Genomic DNA, 20454 nt, shown 5'->3' with positions numbered 1-20454 from the left:
GGGTTCAGTGGGTGAGGGTGTAAGTATTGAGGGTTCAGTGGGTGAGGGTGTAAAGTATTGAGGGTTCAGTGGGTGAGGGTGTAAGTATTGAGGGTTCAGTGGGTGAGGGTGTAAGTATTGAGGGTTCAGTGGGTGAGGGTGTAAAGTATTGAGGGTTCAGTGGGTGAGGGTGTAAGTATTGAGGGTTCAGTGGGTAGGGGGGTAAAGTATTGAGGGTTCAGTGGGTGAGGGTGTAAGTATTGAGGGTTCAGTGGGTGAGGGTGTAAGTATTGAGGGTTCAGTGGGTGAGGGTGTAAGTATTGAGGGTTCAGTGGGTGAGGGTGTAAGTATTGAGGGTTCAGTGGGTGAGGGTGTAAGTATTGAGGGTTCAGTGGGTAGGGGTGTAAGTATTGAGGGTTCAGTGGGTGAGGGTGTAAGTATTGAGGGTTCAGTGGGTGAGGGTGTAAGTATTGAGGGTTCAGTGGGTAGGGGTGTAAGTATTGAGGGTTCAGTGGGTGAGGGTGTAAGTATTGAGGGTTCAGTGGGTGAGGGTGTAAGTATTGAGGGTTCAGTGGGTGAGGGTGTAAAGTATTGAGGGTTCAGTGGGTGAAGGTGTAAGTAGTGAGGGTTCAGTGGGTGAGGGTGTAAGTATTGAGGGTTCAGTGGGTGAGGGTGTAAAGTATTGAGGGTTCAGTGGGTGAAGGTGTAAGTAGTGAGGGTTCAGTGGGTGAGGGTGTAAAGTATTGAGGGTTCAGTGGGTGAAGGTGTAAGTAGTGAGGGTTCAGTGGGTGAGGGTGTAAGTAGTGAGGGTTCAGTGGGTGAGGGTGTAAGTATTGAGGGTTCAGTGGGTAGGGGTGTAAGTATTGAGGGTTCAGTGGGTGAGGGTGTAAGTATTGAGGGTTCAGTGGGTAGGGGTGTAAGTATTGAGGGTTCAGTGGGTGAGGGTGTAAGTATTGAGGGTTCAGTGGGTAGGGGTGTAAGTATTGAGGGTTCAGTGGGTGAGGGTGTAAATATTGAGGGTTCAGTGGGTAGGGGTGTAAGTATTGAGGGTTCAGTGGGTGAGGGTGTAAAGTATTGAGGGTTCAGTGGGTGAAGGTGTAAGTAGTGAGGGTTCAGTGGGTGAGGGTGTAAGTAGTGAGGGTTCAGTGGGTGAGGGTGTAAGTAGTGAGGGTTCAGTGGGTGAGGGGGTAAAGTATTGAGGGTTCAGTGGGTGAGGGTGTAAGTATTGAGGGTTCAGTGGGTGAGGGTGTAAGTATTGAGGGTTCAGTGGGTAGGGGGGTAAGTATTGAGGGTTCAGTGGGTGAGGGTGTAAGTATTGAGGGTTCAGTGGGTGAGGGTGTAAAGTATTGAGGGTTCAGTGGGTGAGGGTGTAAGTATTGAGGGTTCAGTGGGTGAGGGTGTAAGTATTGAGGGTTCAGTGGGTGAGGGTGTAAGTATTGAGGGTTCAGTGGGTGAGGGTGTAAGTATTGAGGGTTCAGTGGGTGAGGGTGTAAAGTATTGAGGGTTCAGTGGGTGAGGGTGTAAGTATTGAGGGTTCAGTGGGTGAGGGTGTAAGTATTGAGGGTTCAGTGGGTGAGGGTGTAAGTATTGAGGGTTCAGTGGGTGAGGGTGTAAGTAGTGAGGGTTCAGTGGGTGAGGGTGTAAGTAGTGAGGGTTCAGTGGGCGAGGGTGTAAGTATTGAGGGTTCAGTGGGTGAGGGTGTAAGTATTGAGGGTTCAGTGGGTGAGGGTGTAAGTATTCAGGGTTCAGTGGGTGAGGGTGTAAAGTATTGAGGGTTCAGTGGGTGAGGGTGTAAGTATTGAGGGTTCAGTGGGTGAGGGTGTAAGTATTGAGGGTTCAGTGGGTGAGGGTGTAAGTATTGAGGGTTCAGTGGGTGAGGGTGTAAGTATTGAGGGTTCAGTGGGTGAGGGTGTAAGTATTGAGGGTTCAGTGGGTGAGGGTGTAAGTAGTGAGGGTTCAGTGGGTAGGGGGGTAAGTATTGAGGGTTCAGTGGGTAGGGGGGTAAAGTATTGAGGGTTCAGTGGGTGAGGGTGTAAGTATTGAGGGTTCAGTGGGTGAGGGTGTAAGTATTGAGGGTTCAGTGGGTGAGGGTGTAAGTATTGAGGGTTCAGTGGGTGAGGGTGTAAGTAGTGAGGGTTCAGTGGGTAGGGGGGTAAGTATTGAGGGTTCAGTGGGTAGGGGGGTAAGTATTGAGGGTTCAGTGGGTAGGGGGGTAAAGTATTGAGGGTTCAGTGGGTAGGGGGGTAATGTAGTGAGGGTTCAGTGGGTAGGGGGGTAAGTATTGAGGGTTCAGTGGGTAGGGGGGTAAAGTATTGAGGGTTCAGTGTGTAGGGGGGTAATGTAGTGAGGGTTCAGTGGGTGAGGGTGCGGGAGGAGCCAGAGGTGATTTGTCAGGATGTGTGTGCGCCTCCCCCGGCCGCTCAGACACAGAGAGGGAAAGAGCGAGCCCTGGTTCAACCCCCTTGTCACTGTGCCAACAACACACCAGCACAGAGATTGCTCGGGGCCGCCGCAGCCGCGTCAGTGAAAGCCGAGCAGGATATTTATACACCGCTTGGTGCCATCTGGAGCCGAAAAGGTGTTGCTGCCTTCACTGTGTCAGCGCGGCTCGCTGACTGGGACTAAGTCAAGGGGAGAGTGCGAAAGGATCTGTGTCTGCTGAAAACCAGCTCCCGGGCTGCTCTGAGGCTGACCTGCAGCTAGTTAGGGAGAAATCTTGTGCAGAAAGAGCGGGTTCATTATATTTATATATATATTTTTTCCTTTCTGGATCTTGGCCAGCAGGGGCTCCTTTTGTAGTTTGATGTCTCCCAGAGTTTGAAAGCAGAGCCCCGCTCCCCTCCCCCGGAGTCTGTGACCGGGACCCATTCCTTCCCCTTGTTGAAACGGCGAAGCAATGTGAGGAACGCGACCCCCCTTCAGCGTGTCTTCATGCTGCCGCTTGACTCCTCGCATCATTCGCTTCCTTCTTGTTTCTGTTTGTTCTCTCTGTCTGCCTGGCTGTCTGTCGGGGACCTCCAGCTGACTTGAGAGGGCAGCAGAAGCCTTTCTCCTCGCTGCTCCGTCCCCTGCCCCGCCAATCTCTGCTCGGACGGCCGCCTGCTTGCGAAGAAACCCTCTCGGATGCTTTGTTCGCAGAATTATCAAGGTTTGATTTCCTCTCCCACCACCCTCTGCAATTAAAAAAAAAATCTTCCTTCGGGTTATTTCTCTGTTTACCATGACAAAGATGTGCTGAGAAGGAACATGTTCGGATTAAAATCCTCAACGTACTTCTTCACAGGTAAGATCAGTTTCAGTTCCTTACCTCGGACTCAGGGCATGTTAGTTTCGCTGCTTTGACTGGAGTTTTTTTTTAAACATAAATAAATCCCCGTTAAGCCAATAATTACATTTATTAATTCGTGAGAATGGAACCGTGTTCAAATAATCTTTGAAATTAATACAAAATCCGGCACCAATAATGTTGGATGCGTCATTTATTTGTCTCTGTTTTAAGAGCGTTTGGGGGAGGCAGATGAATCCACAGGCAGTGTACACAATAGGGGCGAGCACTTTATAATCTGTTTGAGAAGGAGGTTTGAGCAGGAGGAGGAAGAGAGAAAAGCAAATCCCAAGCGGATAGAAAGATGAATGGTTTGGTATGTTAGGTCACTTTATCCCTGCGCTCATTTTCAGCAACTTACAGTGCTGTTTAAACGCTCCTGTTTGCCTGGTTAACTAGAACAGTGCTGTGTGTGTGTATTACCGGTGTCAAAATGGTCACATTTGTGTATTGATGAAATGCATAGTCGCTTAACCTACAGCGCGACTGTCGGTAATACCGCCGCACATTTCTAAATGCAGCCTCCAGGAGTTTGTACTTTACAACCCTGCTGAGAAGGGTTAGCTGACTCCCCGCTCCCCCCCCCCCCCACAAAAAAACCAAACAGCAGGTCGATTACTATTGTGAAAACAGATGATGAAGGTGTGATATTTATGTAAACATTTTGCTTTGGAACCTTCATTTATCATGTCTCGCCTTTCCCCTGCTAGATAGTGGCAGCCGTCCTGTCGAGGTTGTCAGGACCTGATTTGTAAATGAGCTTAAACTGCGCTGAGCACATAGATGTAACCTAGAAAGTGGCAGTTTTCCCTTCAGAAATGCGAACATGTTGTAACCTTCGAGAAATCGCTGGACTACAATTAGGTGAATTTTTTTTTTCTTGTTACAAAATTTCTATTACATTTCAGTTGTGACACAGACTTTGTCCAAACTTCTTCCTGGAGGTCAGTCCAGGTCGGATGTGTTACAAGAGAAAGGCATTGTTAGATTTTTCCTATTCCAGGTGGGATTGTTTTCTCGCTGAATTTGACTGCTTTAAATGGAGAGAGCTGAGAAACCTGCCAGCATCGCTGACCTGAACATCTTAACCTGCCTCTGCATAGCTGGGACCCAGATCAGCCATGATTGAATTGCCCCATCTAACTAGCCATGTATTTATCCTTCAGATGGTCTGTCGTGACTGCACTGGAACAAGTCAATCTGTTCAAGTGTGAGAAGAAAATAATATATTCACAAACCTGTTCCCACTTTTTAAAATACATCAAAACTGTTCTTGTGCACAGACTGTAACTGTATGCAATTGCACTTATTGTGTGCAATCTCGTTAATATAGATAAAGCATTATGGTATCGAGCGATTATTGCTGGTTTCCACAGCAACAGTATTTAAAACTGCAATGTAGGAGGTTTGTCTTGTGTGATGGGTCAGAGCATGAAGTACTTTCCTGTAGTGCCTAATTAAGAGGTAGAAAACCTTTTTTTCCTCCTATTTTTCTTCTAATAGCTTTTGAGCATGTGCATTAGTAATGTGTCAGAGCAGTTGAGCAAAGGATCCAGCTCCATTAGCAAAGGGCCGTGGAATACAAATCCTGGAAAGTGTGATGTACAAGGTAAAATCTTGATGTTAAGGGAAATGGGTAGGCTGAATCTATCCTCCTAATTAAAGTAATACATGAGGCAGGCTGACAAGATGACAGCAAGCACTGTGGAATTACTGTGCAGGGGGGAGTGACCTTTCTGCTTTCGTAACTTAATTAAGAACAACACACACTAAAGTACACATGCACTTACCATACTCTTCATATACTTCATTAAGCAGGTGGTTGTAAAGGTATTAACCTCTTAAACGCTGATGGCAATATACTTGCCTCACAGGTTAACAAAGTTGTATTATATAATTTTAAAATGTTTCAAATATAGCACAATTGTGGTCCATTGTCTCCCATCGCCTTCCCCAAGTGATTCTCTGTAGTGTGTTTCCTTTGGTAGGAGGGCAGGATGATCTCAGTCAGGGGCATCTCCTCGGTCACTCTTGATGGTGCTGCATGATTGGTTGACAGCAGGTGCTCTTGTAGTGGTGTATGTCAACTGTGTGAGTTCCACCCCACAGCACAGCTCTTCATCTCATGGTCCAGTAACTCAGTGGCAAACTAATGACTCTCTTGCAGCAGTGGCAAGCTCGCTTGTATTCCAGGCAGCCCCAGGACCTCAAACTATGATCACCTAGGTGGGAGGCAGATGTTCCAGTGACTGTGCTGCCAGCCATCCTTTGACAAACACACAGGACTGTTCCACTTCTCAAATTTAATAAGCTGGAAACTGGAGCAAACAGTATTTTAGAGGGACAAGTACAACAGTGTACTAATGCTGAAAAGGATGTATTTTCAGCATATAGAAAACATAGAAACATAGAAAAATAGGAGCAGGAGTAGGCCATTCAGCCCTTCGAGCCTGCTCTGCCATTCAATATGATCATGGCTGATCCTCTATCTCAATACCATATTCCCGCTCTCTCCCCATACCCCTTGATGCCTTTTGTATCTAGAAATCGATCTATCTCCTTCTTAAATATATTCAGTGACTTGGCCTCCACAGCCTTCTGTGGTAGAGAATTCCACAGGTTCACCACCCTCTGAGTGAAGAAATTTCTCCTCATCTCAGTCCTAAATGTTCTACCCCATATCCTGAGACTGTGACCCCTCGTTCTAGACCCCCCAGCCAGGGGAAACATCCTCCCTGCATCCAGTCTGTCTAGCCCGGTCAGAATTTTATACATTTCAATGAGATCCCCTCTCATTCTTGCTACTTATTACCCTCTACTGAGAAAGGTTCCCCTGTTGACTCAGTCAATGCACTGCCCAGTGCTGAACTGAGCCATAAGGACCAGGAAGGTCTCAGGTGTGTGTTGAATAGTAGTGTGGGAAGCTGCAATTCACTTCTGGTTCCTATCCAGTTACTCCTGTTGTAAAGTGTGTGGACGACAGGTGAGGAAAGGATCAGGCACACATGACGAATAGCCACTTGGTTAAGGTGTTGGAGCGCAGTCAATTTTCGTGAGACAATATCCTGACATAAGTTAATGCCAGCAGCAGAGGAGAGGAGAAAATTGGTGTAAAGGAGAAAAAAAATTCTGAAGACCAGAGAGGAATTAACATTACTCTAACAAAGTTAAAACTGTTATATTGATAGCACTAAAATCATTTACAATGTTGCAGGTAAATTATGTTTCAAACATAGTACCAACAACAACAACTTGCATATATATAGCGCCTTTAACGTAGTAAAATGTCCCAAGATGCTTCAAGCCATATAAGGAGATATTAGGACAGGTGAGGTAGGTTTTAAGGACCGTCTTAAAGGAGGAAAGAGAGGTAGAGGTGGAGAGGTTTAGGGAGGGAATTCCAGACCTTAAGGTCTAGGCAGCTTAAGGCACGGTTGCCAATGGTGGAGCAATTAAAGTCGGGGATGCGAAAGAGGCCAAAATTGGATGAGTGCAGAGATCTCGGAGGGTTGTAGGGCTGGAGGGTAAAGCATACCTTTGCACAGATTTTTATGACCTGCAAACTTGGTGATGTAACTTATATATTCAACATTTTGTCTCTGACTGGCTTCTGACATTAAAGTAACAGGTGTAAACTTTACACTATTGTGAACAGTAATGCTGATACCAATGTGATTTACAGTAAGTATAAATTCATTCTGCCAGTGGATTATAGGGGTTAAATTATAGCAATTGCAATGTATTTTGGGATTTGAAGCTTTCATGTCTCACAGTAACCCTGTAATTTCTGTTTTCTTGCTGTATGAGCAGGAGCTAAAGATGTCTACCTGACTGCATGGGCCATTATGTGGTTATTCACGTTTTCACAGTGGAGGTCATTTTCAGGAATGTAAGGGTTTCTGTGTTCACACCACTGACCTCTGCCCTTTGCCCTGGACACTGGTTCTGTGATTTGCAAGAGCCATGAGGCACGGAATGGGCAACATGAAAATAAAATAAACGATGTATTCCTGACAATCTCTGTTGTTAAAAAAAGTGAATACCTCCACAATGAACATTATTGCATTAAATAATTTTAACAGGTAGACCTTTTCAGTTTCTACATATATACTGGGAGAATATAACTGCAGTTTTAACTGGCTTTTTTTTTTACATCAAAGTTTCTTTAATATTTCCTACATTAGAACTACACTATGTCCAGTTCATTATTCCTCCACTCTTTTCTGATTGGAACCAGGTCTTAGCAATTCCATATCTCTCCACCTATTTGATGTATTGTTACTGTACTGCTTCCAATTTATTTCCCCCATTCACTTACATATTATGCATTAAAGTTGGACCACCCCGCAATTCATTTTCTTCCCCAATGTTTAGTGAGACTGTACTATTGTGAATTCATCATCTCCCCTGCTCTTTTGTGCATCAGGACTGCTCTACCCAATTTATTTTCTCCTCATCTTTTGTCCATTCGAAATCTAGTTTCTCTAATACTTGATCGCCCCATCTGCTTCATGCATTAGAACTGTTCTTTCTTCAAAATTTTTTTTAAACCGGTGTGAAGAACAACTGATCCCACCAACGCTGAAAGGGGAAAGAGTGATGGTGAGATAAATCAAGAAGTACTGGTTTGGTGATGCCAAGCCTGGCCATTAAAAACATGTAGGTAGAAGGGGGATAAGAAATGCTATACTTTTGAGACCCTGGGAAAGAATAAGCTAGAGTAGGAGATAGTGTTAAGATTTCAAAACAGGAGAAAGACAAAAAAGGAGGATGGTCATGTGAGATGACATATTTGGAACTTCAGAAGATTGACAGAAGAAATTTCAGAGGCGCACTGACCGTAGTAGTATTGCTAATATAGATAGACAAGAAAGGTTGCGAACAAGAGAGAGATTGGCATCAGAGGTGAGAAAAGAATTGACAAGGAGCTTTTTTTTGTATTTTGCCTAGGAGTGAAAGATAGGTGTTTACAGAGACTCTCAGATATGGGAGCAATATCCAAGTCTTGAAATGACTTGGACCTTAATAGAGTTGCTGTAGGAAAAAGAAGAGTTTGGCATGAAAGAGGAAACCTAGATGTTCCTAATTTGTCATCTTCCAACTCCCTTTTCGTATTAGAGCTGTACTATTCCTAGTTATTTCCTTTACCGCTCCTTGAACGTGGAACTATAATTATGCCTATTCATTATCTTCCCCATGTAGTTGTGCATTCAGTTTTTGAAAATCATCACTTTTTGTGTTTAAAATTCTGTTGGAAATCATAGGAACATAGGAAAGTACAAGAAACGATTGTACAATACCCCTCAATTGTTCGCCCCCTCAAATATCTCCCTTAAAATTTCCCACACTATCTGCCGCCACTGCCTCCCTGGGTATTTCATGCCACACCCTCAGCTCCCTTTTTGTAAAGTGTGCAATCTAAACAGTCTGTGCCCCTTCCCTTTTCTAAGCTTGAGCTATGTTCCTTGGTTCTAGAGCTTGTGACAACATGAGCATATTGTCAAGGTTCAATTTATCTGTTTCCTTAAGTAACTTGAACACTTGAATAATATCATCAAGCAAATAAACCACCAAGTCTTGTGTTTACACTGCCATTTATGCAATATAAAAAATAAAGGATTCTAGTTTAAGACCAAGGGTAAACCATAGTCATTGGGAATCCGTGCAGCAAGGTCTTCAGCAGTTTGTCTAATCTCAAAGTTACTGGCAGCTAATGGCCCAGAAATTCGGGTCGGAACCTCCGACCTGCACTTACCTAGCGCGCCGGCCGTTGAGCTGTGGGCCCGCGTGGGATTCCGATCCTGGGCCTCCTCCAACTGCCGGCGTGCAGTGCTTGCATATCCCAGGGGCGCAGTTAGTTCGATGCGTCCCCTGGGATCACGTGGGCCATGGAGAGCCAATGGTAGCAGGGAAATGCCCATTCATAAAATTGACAGGAAGAGTTGTCAAAACTATAAATACGATAAGCCCTAAAACATCACTAAAACTTCAAATACATTTTTTAAAAATCACGGCCTAGAAATTGGGTATAGCCCCGCCAGCTCGTTTGCGCCGTAAATTTTGCGCCCGCCGCGGAGCCAGTTGTGCCCGCCCCATATTCACTTTCAGCGCCCCAAAGCGGAACCGGGCGCTGTTCCAGGGTTTGGCCGCCCCGCTTGGGGCGCTGAAAGTGAATTTCAGCGCTGCCGGTCCCGCTGCGCCACCCGATGCGGTGCGGCAGGCTGCTGTACTGCAGGCCTCCCCCTTCTCTTAAGGGGGAGGTGCCTGCAACGGCCGGAGCCCCGATTGCAAGTGCCGGCAAAAGAGCCCGGCACAATGGAGAAGTGCCGGGCTCCACGGAAACCAGCCGGCAATGCCGCCGGGGGGGGGGGGGGGGGGGGGGTTGGAGGAGGCCGGGGAAGGAGGTGCGGGCAGGCGGCCGCCGAAAAAGCGGCCGGCCGCACCTCCACCTTAAAGCGCCCCGCTAAGGCGGCTGTAAGGACCCGGTCTCCCGATGTTGTTAGCGGCCGCCACGGATGAGGCGGCCGCTACTGAAAATGGGGATCGGCGTGGTTTCGGGCGGTACCGGGGCACTGCGCACACCGATGACGTCATCGGTGCCGGCGCAGCGCTACCGGCTAACGCCGATGTTAGGGCCCACCTAATTTCGGGCGCGACGCAACTTCCGGCGCAACCCACTCTTTCGCCCCTAATTGGGCGCAAACGCAAGTGAATTTCTAGGCCCACATTTTTAAAATAACTATAAATTACATAAAATAACTATTTTAAACAATAATTTAAATTTTTGAAAAATTTAATTACATTTTCTAACGGGGCTAAAAATAAACTTACCTTTCTTTAAAGTATTTAAAAATCATAAACCTGTGGAAGAAATGTTTTAATTTGAATTAATTCACCGCTTACCTTGTTAAAAGCAGGCCTTGCACCTGCTTTTTACATGTGTAACTCCTGGAGACTTACCCTCCTGGAGAAACCTGCAAAAAAAACGTAAGTTCCATGCGCACGCGCTGTCTCTCCGGCGTACGCGTTCGACCTCTGAACCCCTTCCTTTAAGGGAACGAAAGTTCCGGTTTCCCGCGCATGCGCAGTGCATGCACGAAACCGGCACTTCCATTGGGCCTACGGGTGAGTACCCCGTGCGTACTCACCCGTGGAGACCTGAATTTCTGGGCCTATGTTTTATAATCCAGACTTAAGTTTTAACACTTTAAAACAGTAATGTTTTGATATAATTTGAAAATGTCATTAAGTGAAATGATTTGCAGAGCTTTTGAGTTGCGTTGCTCTTGGAGAAGGCATTCTTTTTTTTTGTCATTGCAAATAAGAGGAGTACTGTCATGGGCAAAATGTGGCTTTATACCCTCACTCTCCTATCATTTTTCAATAGGCATGTTATAAATAAATACCTGAATATGTCTTCTGTGCAAAATGGCTTATTTATTTTTCTTAGCTGTAGGCATGAATTCTTTAAAATATGGAAAAAAAGGAGTTTTGACATAGTTGCAGAACATGGATTTAAATCACAACATCCATACACATTGATACATGGGTGATTGCCCCTCTTAGGAACTTGCTGTTTATCTCATTCAATGCATAGACATGCCATTTGGCATCATTCCCACAGCAGTTCCTAGTCCTGGGAAGGCACCAGACGGCAGCTGTGCAGAGCGGATGTGGGCTATAACAAGTGACATCATAGTGATATGTTCTAGTTAATGAGTCAAAATAAATCTCCTCATTAGAGCAATTCTTCCCCTCCCCCACTTCCCATGATCTGCATTCATTTTTGAATCAAAGAAAAAAGGCAAAGTCCACACAGGAATTTCAGGTAAGAACAAATTTCCAGTTGAAAATTCCTCCATCTCACTGGCTACTGCTATTACAATATTGAATTATCATAATATGTAAAGTGCTTGATTATTGGACCATCTGTTAAGTCCTCCATCTTGATTATCATGAACCATGAGAATAAGAAAACTGGTAGATTAGCAGCAAATGGATCTTAAAAGACTGACTGGAATTCCAGGAAAATAAACAATTATTGACATTTCACAACATTGTGATTATTTGTATGCAGTGCTGAGGCAATTTTTCACAAGATCATAAGATAAAAAGGCTCGGCGGGCCGAATGGCCTCCATGGTAACCATTCTATGATTCTGTGAAAAACCTAGAAGATGATTTTGAGGACCCACACCTGGCAGGAACAGAGCAATAGAGCCCCGAAAATTGCAGCACAATACTTACTGCCCCGTTCTCAGTCCAGATCCACCCTACCGTCTTCGCCAGCGCGGCCCAGGGATCCGCCTGTTTCAGGGAGGAGCCCATTTGTAATATGCTACACATAGGACCCCAATGCAATTTTGAGGTACCAATGGGTAGGGGATGAATACTCCTTCTGGCCCCACTAAAATGTTGCACCAGCTGCTGGACTGTCGGTGCAACCCTGCCCCCTCCATCCGCCCTCGATTGACTCCTCTCCCCCCCTCCGACCCCCCTTAACTTGTTACTTCTGGCTCAGCTGTGTGGAGGGGCTGCTGGGTTTCCCATCCCTCCCGACTGGTGAGCTGCCTGTGAACATTCACAGCTCCACCACTTGTAAGAAAATGAGGTCGATCCCTCAAAATGGCTTGGGCCTTCCGCCAAGGAAATAGGGCGGCTGCACAATCACACCACCTGCTGCCCGTCCGTTGTTCCCACAAAGACACACCCCTCCCCCAGACACAGGATCTAAATCTCTTTTAAATTATTACAATGCTCTTGCCTCCATTACGTTACCTTCACTCTTTGCGTGAACAGGAATACCTTTACGGAGGTGCTAAATTTGTCTTTCACCGGCTTAAACCTATGGCCACCTTGTCCTGTTTTCATGGCATAGCTTGAAGTAGTGCTCTGAATTTACCTTTTCTGTAACATTTACACTGGGAATTTCCTCGGAGCTTTTCCCGCTCCACTGCCATAACTTTGGCAGAAGCCCCACGTTTACGTGTGTAGACAGAATTTCCGTTGAACTTCCACCAAAGTTACGGTGGTGGAACAGGAAAAGCCCTGAAGAGATCCCTGACATTACTAGGGGTAAATAGAAATTAAACCAGTGGAAATGAAGATCAGGTGGTGTCTATAATGGGCAGCCAATTCGCAATGCCAGTTTTTTTGCCTGGATATAAGTTGAAAGTCTACCCTGTAGTTTATATATCTCTTGTTAAGATCCCCTCTCAGTTGCCTTACTTCAACAATAAAGAGCCCAATTTCTGCATTCTGTGCTCAGAATTCAATCCTCTGACATTAAAAATCAGCCTCCTAGCCACATAAAAATATCTTAAACAAACCGGTACTTACCTTTATCTGAGCAGCCTTTATGGACCGATGATTAGGCTGGTTTACGCCTGGTACCAATGGCAGAGTGTGCACTGTGCACGCCCTAACCATTGGTACCTCAACATTACAGTGGGGTGCCGTGTACATCATAGGACCACGATTAGCATATTGCAAATAGGCTCCTGCCTGAAACAGGCAAGTGCCTGGGCTACCCATGTGAAGGCCCCAATGAAAATTGCAACGGCTATACCAGAAGCATGAACAGGACGGTAAGTGGTGCACTGCCATTTGCGGCCTGCTATCCCCGCCCCACCCCACCCCTCGTTCCTACTAGGCAGGGGCTATAAAAAGCAAAATAATTCAAGATATGGTTTGACCAGAGCACTGTACAGCCTAGCTTATAATAATTCAGCATTCTATTTGCTTTGTTCATTGTTGCTCTATATTGACTGAATATGTTAATTGCCAAGCCTGCTAACAACCCTAGGTCTTTTCAGTTTTATAGTTCAACATAGAGTACATTCATTTCCCATTTTATTCTTCCAGTGTACAGTACCTTATGCTTATCCATACTGAATTTCATCTGCCACTGTTATGTCCATTTACAGATTTTGTCCATCTCCTTTTGTATATCCATGAATGTCTCATCAGATTCGACTACTCCAGCCCGCCCCTCTCCCCTAGTTTAGTAACTTCAAAATTGACCAAATTGGATTAACTTTCTGAATCGAAGTTGTTGATGTAAGTTAGAAACAGTACGGGCCCTTACATCATTCCACAGAGCACTCCACTTAGTACTTCTCCCCACTTCAACGTCACTTCCCAACAAGCACATACTTCACACTTTTTACTTTCATTGACCCAATTTCTTACTGATATCCAAGTTTACTGTGAATTCCCACTGCTTTAAGCTTCGGTAGCAGCCCTTCATGAAGAACGTTGGCCATAAATTAAAGCATGCCGTGTCCTAAGACTTTCTAGAGCTCATTGGAATGTCACTTCCTCGAAAAGGTCAAGGATGTACATGATATTTCCCTTCTGAAGTCTGTTGGCTGCTATTTACAGTACATGCTGTCTTCAAATCTGCTTTTGATAATCAATTTTCTTACTTTGCCAGTTTTTGATGGAAGACCAAGGGTCTGTAGTTGCCTGGGCCTATTTTCCCACCTTTTATGATTATGATTATGAGTACTTAATTCAATACAGTTGGACCTCATCAGCACAAATCAACTCCCTTATGGTGATCAGTGTTCAGAAATCTCCACATCTCTCTTAGTAACCCTGAGATAAGTACTATCATTCCTGGGGGTTTGTTTAGAACTATCGTATGCTATCTGAGTCGCTTACTATTACCAAACTGAGCTGAGTGCTGCCTCTTTCACACAATAACGATAGTGTGACATTTAGGAAATGGCTGTTTTACAAGATAAAGGATGCGTTTTCTTGGCACCTTAGAGATAACCATATGCTAAAGCTTAACAAAAAGGAGTGCAAATGTGACAAGGCCAATGAGAGTTGGATGGCAATAGTCATGGAAACCAGTGATGTAACCAAACCACAGCCAGTGATGGAACTTGCTTCTTACTTAAGGTTTTGAGGCTTCCGTTTTGTTTCATTTATTACAAAGTTAAGCAATTTCCTTCAAGGAAATTTTCCTCGCACTAGCCTGTGTTGAACAAAAAATATACTCCGAATTGTGTTCTTCAGCCCCTGGAGATCTGACTGTTGCTGTACAAGACTGAGATGAGTGATTATGGGAAGTGAGTTAAACGCCTCTATTGTGAGGTCACCATTAATTTTAGCCTATTTCTAGACCTAGACCCCGACTACCATGCAAAATGCTAAATGGAAACAGAGAATAGGAACAAGACTGGCGCAGACTTTACCAAGAAGTGTTGGCATGCTTTCTGTACCTCCTTTTTCATAAAGTTATCCCCCCTCCACTTTACATTATCTTTTTTCTCTGCATCTGCTAAGTTTCATTCCATTTTGTGGCTGAGATGATGATCAGGTGACCTGTTAGTAAGCCTCCACTAGCACTCTCCTGCAGTTGGCCACCAACAGGGACTTTGGGATGGGGGAATCTGCCCTCAGAGTTTCTTGTGGGGAAACTCTTTGACTTAGCATCTTCCCTGGGGGCATGGGTCACAATCGGGAATCTGGCATGTGGGAATTGTGGGCACAAAGGCATATCCTACCACTCTGTGAGACACAGTGCTGCTCCACTGTGCCACCAAGGGATTTTTGAAATGCTAAAAGTACATGTCTATTGGGCTGCTACACAGTATAATCTACCAGCGGATATGGTATTGCTTTTATCAAAAAGCCTGCTGTGTTGCAGTTATTTACAGTTCAACGGTAGCACTGGGTTTGGACTTTTCAGGGTCAAAGGTGAGGCAGCTTTTTGTGCTTGTTGTTGCTAGGTGCTTGACCTGCTGACATTCTTTTATTTTTATTATTAGTGGGGATAATGGCAGGTTGGTGGTTAGCCAGGTGTCAGTGATATTTCTTGGAATAATATACAACATGAGTTATCCTGATGAAAGTTCCAAAGGGGAGAGGTATTAAAAGTTCAAAGTGAGGTTTGAATAAATAGATAGGGCTGAATTTTACCGGCGCTCAGAGTGCAGGTTTGGAGGCGGGTCCGCTGTCAAAATCTAAATAATTGGCAGTGGGTTGGGAACCTGCTGCGAACCCGCCTCCATGTAAGTCTCCAGAGTGTTGGGTCTGCGATTTCAGAACAGACACGACACCAAGCGGCGGGGGAGGCATTTAAGATACTTAACTGCTTGTTTACTACTATTTTGCCAGCCTTTTTCTATTTTACCACATTTTTAACGGGTTTCACTTCGTTCGGAGATCACGTCAGGTAGATAGGTCGGGTTCTCTATGTCTCCCCATTGCTGTGAATAGGTGGCAGCTGCAGAAGCTGTATGAAAGCAACCATTTCACAGCTGGTCACTTTCCAATGTCAGAAGCTTGAGCCTTCAGGACTTGGAAGACACTTTTGAGCTGTATGCAGTTTGGAAGTGTTTGGAGTAAACTCTCTATCCACTGTCACCTCCTTGGAGCAAGCTCTCTCACCATTGACAGATCGCTTCTGTCATCTCAACTTCAGCTGCCGTCTATTCCAGCCCTTGAAAAAATCGCACCTTGGTCCTCTGAATCCCTCCATGATCAGCCCCAACACCAACATCACCAACAACAACAACAACCTTCTCTGCAATCACCTGATGCTGCACAGGACACAGGGCATCAGCACCCGACAGCATTGCTGCCTGGGAGGCCAGCGATGGCATCACCATGGCCAGATTTACTTCACTTGACACTGTACACCCTGGCTGCCACATGATGCGCCAGGTTAACACCACCCCACACCAGCACCATAAAGCATTCCTACAATGCCCAAGCCATTCCTTTCACACTCATCACCATTGCGGGAGATACCGTTATGTCTCACCATTCACTGCAACTCACTAAGACACTTCCAAAGGTGAGCACAGATCTGTACAATAAGGCAAAGTGTTGAAAATAAAGATTTCAATGTTTGACAACACATTAACAGAAAATTTACATGAACATTGCATAAAACACCCAAGTACCTACCCTTGTGTGTTGTTAGTTGGTATGATTGGACTAGGATGAGGGTGAGTGTGAGGGGTGACTAGTGAGATGGGGATGTGATAATATAGATAGAGAGGGATGGGTGGAGGTGCACGGTAAGTTGGTGTGAGTAAGGATGTGCAGGAGTAGAGTTGGGAAGGCAGAGTGATGGGTGGACACTCCTTACCAGTGGCTGATGGGGATGTGATGAGTGGCACAGCAGGATGAGGCTGAGTGTGACTTTGCAGTAACGTTTTATGATCTACTGAGGTCATTGAAAGGTTTGCACCACTGCAGCCTGGTCCTCCTGACCACATCCCTTCTTGTGTCCTCCTGTGCAATGTGCAGCCGGGCTGCGTTGGTCTCCTGAGGAGGTCTCTTCCACCCATTGGAAGGGATGAGAACCTGTCTGTGTGCTGTGACTCACTCCATAAGCATATGGAGGGAGTCGTGCGAGAGCCTGGGTACAGCCCTGTGCCTTTGTGTAGTGCTCGTCAGTGTTTGCAGCACCTCAGTGCAGCAGAACACTGACAGCACAACTGTCAAAATGAATGCGGCTGTGGTCCCTTTAAGGAAACCGGCTGATGACAGTGACGTCATCAGACCCGCTTCCTTTTAATTGGCCAGCAAACACGCTGGATGGCCTTAACGAGCCCTATTAATGGAAAATCCTTTTTTACAGAGCGGCTGGAGCCGTGAGCGGGTCCGGATCCGGCCGACCACCTCTCCCGATGCGATCCTGCCTCCGCTGGCGAAATCACAGCCATGGGGCTGGATTTTCATTGAGGAGGCGGGTAGGAGGCGGGACTACAACTTTTGGGGTTGTAGTCCCGCCTCCATCGAGTTCTAGCAGCCCACGCGATTTAGAATTCATTGACCTTGTTGAGCCCACCCAGCGGGCTCAACAGGCCAATTAAGGGCCACCCAGGAACAGGTGACGTCACAGATTGAAATTTCATCTGTCAAGACCTTTTGACAGATGAAATATCAGTGTTTCACAGCTGTTTGAAGCTGTCAAACACTGACAATCTGTACTCCAAGTTAATTCCTTCCTCTCAGGATGATTTAGAGATCTCTCCGGAACAGAAAGCAGAGGCTGCAGATTTTGACAGATCGCGGCCATTCTGCTTTCTGTGCTGGTGAGATGAGGGACTCCCGAGACCTGAAGGAAGGAAGGCTGTAAAGGTAAGTAAAGGTTAGTAGAACTTCTTTAAACACTTTACACAGACCAAACACACTTACCTCTGCACCCATGCACCCATCACTCACCTGAACACCGGACATCTCAAACCCTCCAAGCCCTTTATCCCGACGGCCTGCCTCGCTAACTTGGCGTGGTTTGGAGCCGTCGGGAATCCCACATTTCAACAATGAAAATAGGGATTAGGCTAAAAACTGCCTGTTAACTACCTGTTAACAGGCAGTTAATTGGCACTAATCCTCTTCCTGCCTTGGGGAGGCGGGTCCCAGTGCGGGCGGGTACCCGCCTCCTTTGAAACTGGCATGGAGGTGGGTTGGGGGCGGGACGGGGTTGGGACCCCCGATTTCGGGATTTTAAACCCCCACACGCCTCCAATCCCGACTCCACGGCCCAATGAAAATCCAGCCCTAAGTATTTGTGGTAAATTAATTGTTTTGCTGCTATTGTAAAGCAAGCAACTATAACCCGGTACCCAAGAATATAATTATTATTTTAGTTTTGTTTATCACTTCAGAATCACGGCAGCTTCGGCATGTATTTTCCACCCCAAAAAATGTAAAAGATACATCTTACATCTTTCAGTTTATTTGAAGAGTAATCTTAACAAACACTCTACTTTGTGTTTTTTATTCTCTGCATCACTTATAAGGAACTCTGGGCTGACTCATTAGTTCAAACTCACTGATCACCCAAAAGAAATTAATTAAATCAACGGAAAAATAATGAGAAATGTATAACACAGAGACCTTTGACTCTGTTCGGCCTCAGACTGGTAAAATTGCTGTAAGATGTAACAATGCTAACACTGAAATGTATATTTATTAGTTAGTTTATTAGTTGTGCTGCTGACCTATGTACAGCTAAGAAATGTAATCTGAATGAGCTGAAGTTCATTCAGGCTAATGCTTTACAATCCACAATACAACACATTGAACCGGGTGGAGACACCAGTCTTGCGAGAATGCTAAATTGTTTACCCAAAGGGTATTGGTGTTGTGGAATAAATTTATCATAGAAGGCTACTGAAGCAGCGAGTATAATTGGATTCAAGAGGCAGTTACATCTCAGAAGGGTTTGACGGTTCTGGTGCTAAGACAGAGAGGTAGGGTTAATCTTTAACGAAGGAATAGGCTTGTTAGATTAATGGAATTTACCTATTCCTAAAATTAGCTGTGCTTTTATTTTCTTGTTCTCTTGTACAAGTGTTTTCATTGTCCTTGGAAAAAAACTAGGTCCTGAAATTACACAGTAGGGTACTAACATATGAATGCTGGAATTTTCCCATAACAAAATAGAGGTAAGTGGCTTTATACCTAGCTCCTGGATCCAGGGTCCCTAACTAACCCACCCCCCACGATTGGAGACTCCCCCACGAGGCCTCCGATCACCTCCTAAAGCCTCCTCCCCCCACCAGTGATGATGATAAGGCTGGCCACGATCCTTTGGTGTCCGACCCCCCTGCCAATCCTCTGCCTCCCCCACCGCGATCCCCGATTCCCCCCCGCTATCCCCACACTTGCCTGCCGATCTCCGACCCCCCCCCCGATCCCTAACCACCCCCCATCACCTGCTGATCCCGTACCGATCCTGTAAACCCCCCCAGATCCTTTTGCCCCCGGCCCGATTGCCGACCCCCTCCCAATTGCTCTCCCCCTCCCAATTTTTGACCCCCGCTGATCCTCTCTCCCCCCTCCCGATTGCCAACCCGCCCCCCAATCGCCGACACCTCTCCCAATCGCCGACCCTCTCCCCCCCCGACTGATCCCGAGCCCTCTCCCGCGATCCCTCCCCCGGACCAACCCCTCGTAACTGAGGCCTACCCACCCGCAGCCAGCCTCTCAAGCTGGCTGGCTGCAGGCGGGAAACCAAGGCCTCACATTCAAATTAGGCCCTGCCGGTAAAATAGGCAGGGCTTGCGGGAAACTCAGCCTCCCGGGTTTCCTGCCCGCCTTGGAGTCCCCCCCCCACCCAACCGCCTCCCCACCCCAACCCACCTCCCCGAACAAAGTTCCGGCCGACGTGTCAGTATCCCATAATATAATTTCAGGACCATAGATTTGAAGCCGCTTTCCATGTCCGGGAGATGTAGTAGGAAGCCATTTTAATGGCCGGGTATTATTAACATTCTGTCGGTCAGCTGCCTGCCCAACACGGGAGTCTAGAGGCAGCTCGCTGGCTTTGGGCCTGTGAAAATTGGGCAGCCCAGAAGCCACCGGGCCAGCAGTCAGGTAAGGCGCAGTGGGGTTCAGGTGGTTTTCACAGATCAGAATGGGAGTGGGGGGCAGGGGGGTGAGGGAACCCAGGCTGGCCGCAGCCTAAACTTTCTTTGTGGGGCCCGGATGTGCACATCATAGTACCTCAATTTACATTTATTCATGAGGCTCCCACCTGAGTCAAGCGGGCAGCTCAACCGCCCAAGAAAACAGCAACTTTAAAATGGTCGCGTGGCAGAAAACGATTGGTAAGTCCACCACTTGGATTTTAACTCCTATTCCATCTTACTACCACCAGGCGAAAAGAGTTAAAACGCTCCCTTTGCATTCAGTATCTCTAAGGTCAAAATATGCAGATTGTTTCCCTATAAGTTTATACATGCAGCATATAACACAGTTTTAATGATGTACAGGTAATATCATGCGTCCATAGTTCTACATCATCAGTACCTCTTTGCTTAGTCGGCTCAGCACAGGTTTTTTCTTTCAGGAATCAAGAAATGCAGAAAAGGAATTTGTATGTATTTATGTGTCCTAGGCGTATCTATAGACATATAAGCAGTTTTGCAGCTTGTTACCGAGTGAGCCTTTGGCTTAGTGGTAACATTCTCTGCCTCTGGCTCAGGAAATTGCAGTGTTTCAAACCCCACTGCAGACAGTGCTGGTGAGTTGCAACTGGAGGTCCAGCTCTGAATTCTGCCTGACATCAGTAGTGGGGAAAATGCTAGAGTCCATTATAAAGGATGTAATAGCAGAGCACTTGGAAAACAGTGACAGGATCGGACAAAGTCAACATGAATTTACAAACGGTAAATC

The 20454-nt window shown here is 46.1% G+C and overlaps 1 protein-coding gene across 1 annotated transcript in view; it reads left to right on the top strand.

Moving 5' to 3' along the window:
- The first annotated feature begins 2340 nt into the window (after positions 1 to 2340).
- Positions 2341 to 20454, top strand: part of LOC147117760 (genetic suppressor element 1-like) — a 193530-nt gene continuing 175416 nt past the window's right edge. The window contains exon 1 of the mRNA XM_085989008.1: positions 2341 to 3262. Within this exon, the coding sequence (XP_085845134.1) occupies positions 3226 to 3262 (37 nt within the window). The 5' untranslated portion in view covers positions 2341 to 3225. The remainder of the gene's footprint in view (positions 3263 to 20454) is intronic.

Source organism: Somniosus microcephalus, chromosome 5 (genome assembly GCF_052327205.1).
Source record: "Somniosus microcephalus isolate GS21.2 chromosome 5, FLI_Smic_1.0, whole genome shotgun sequence".
Taxonomy (NCBI): Eukaryota; Metazoa; Chordata; class Chondrichthyes; order Squaliformes; family Somniosidae; genus Somniosus; species Somniosus microcephalus.
The sequence above is the reverse complement of the archived record's forward strand: the minus strand, read 5'-3'. Positions and strand labels throughout refer to the sequence as shown.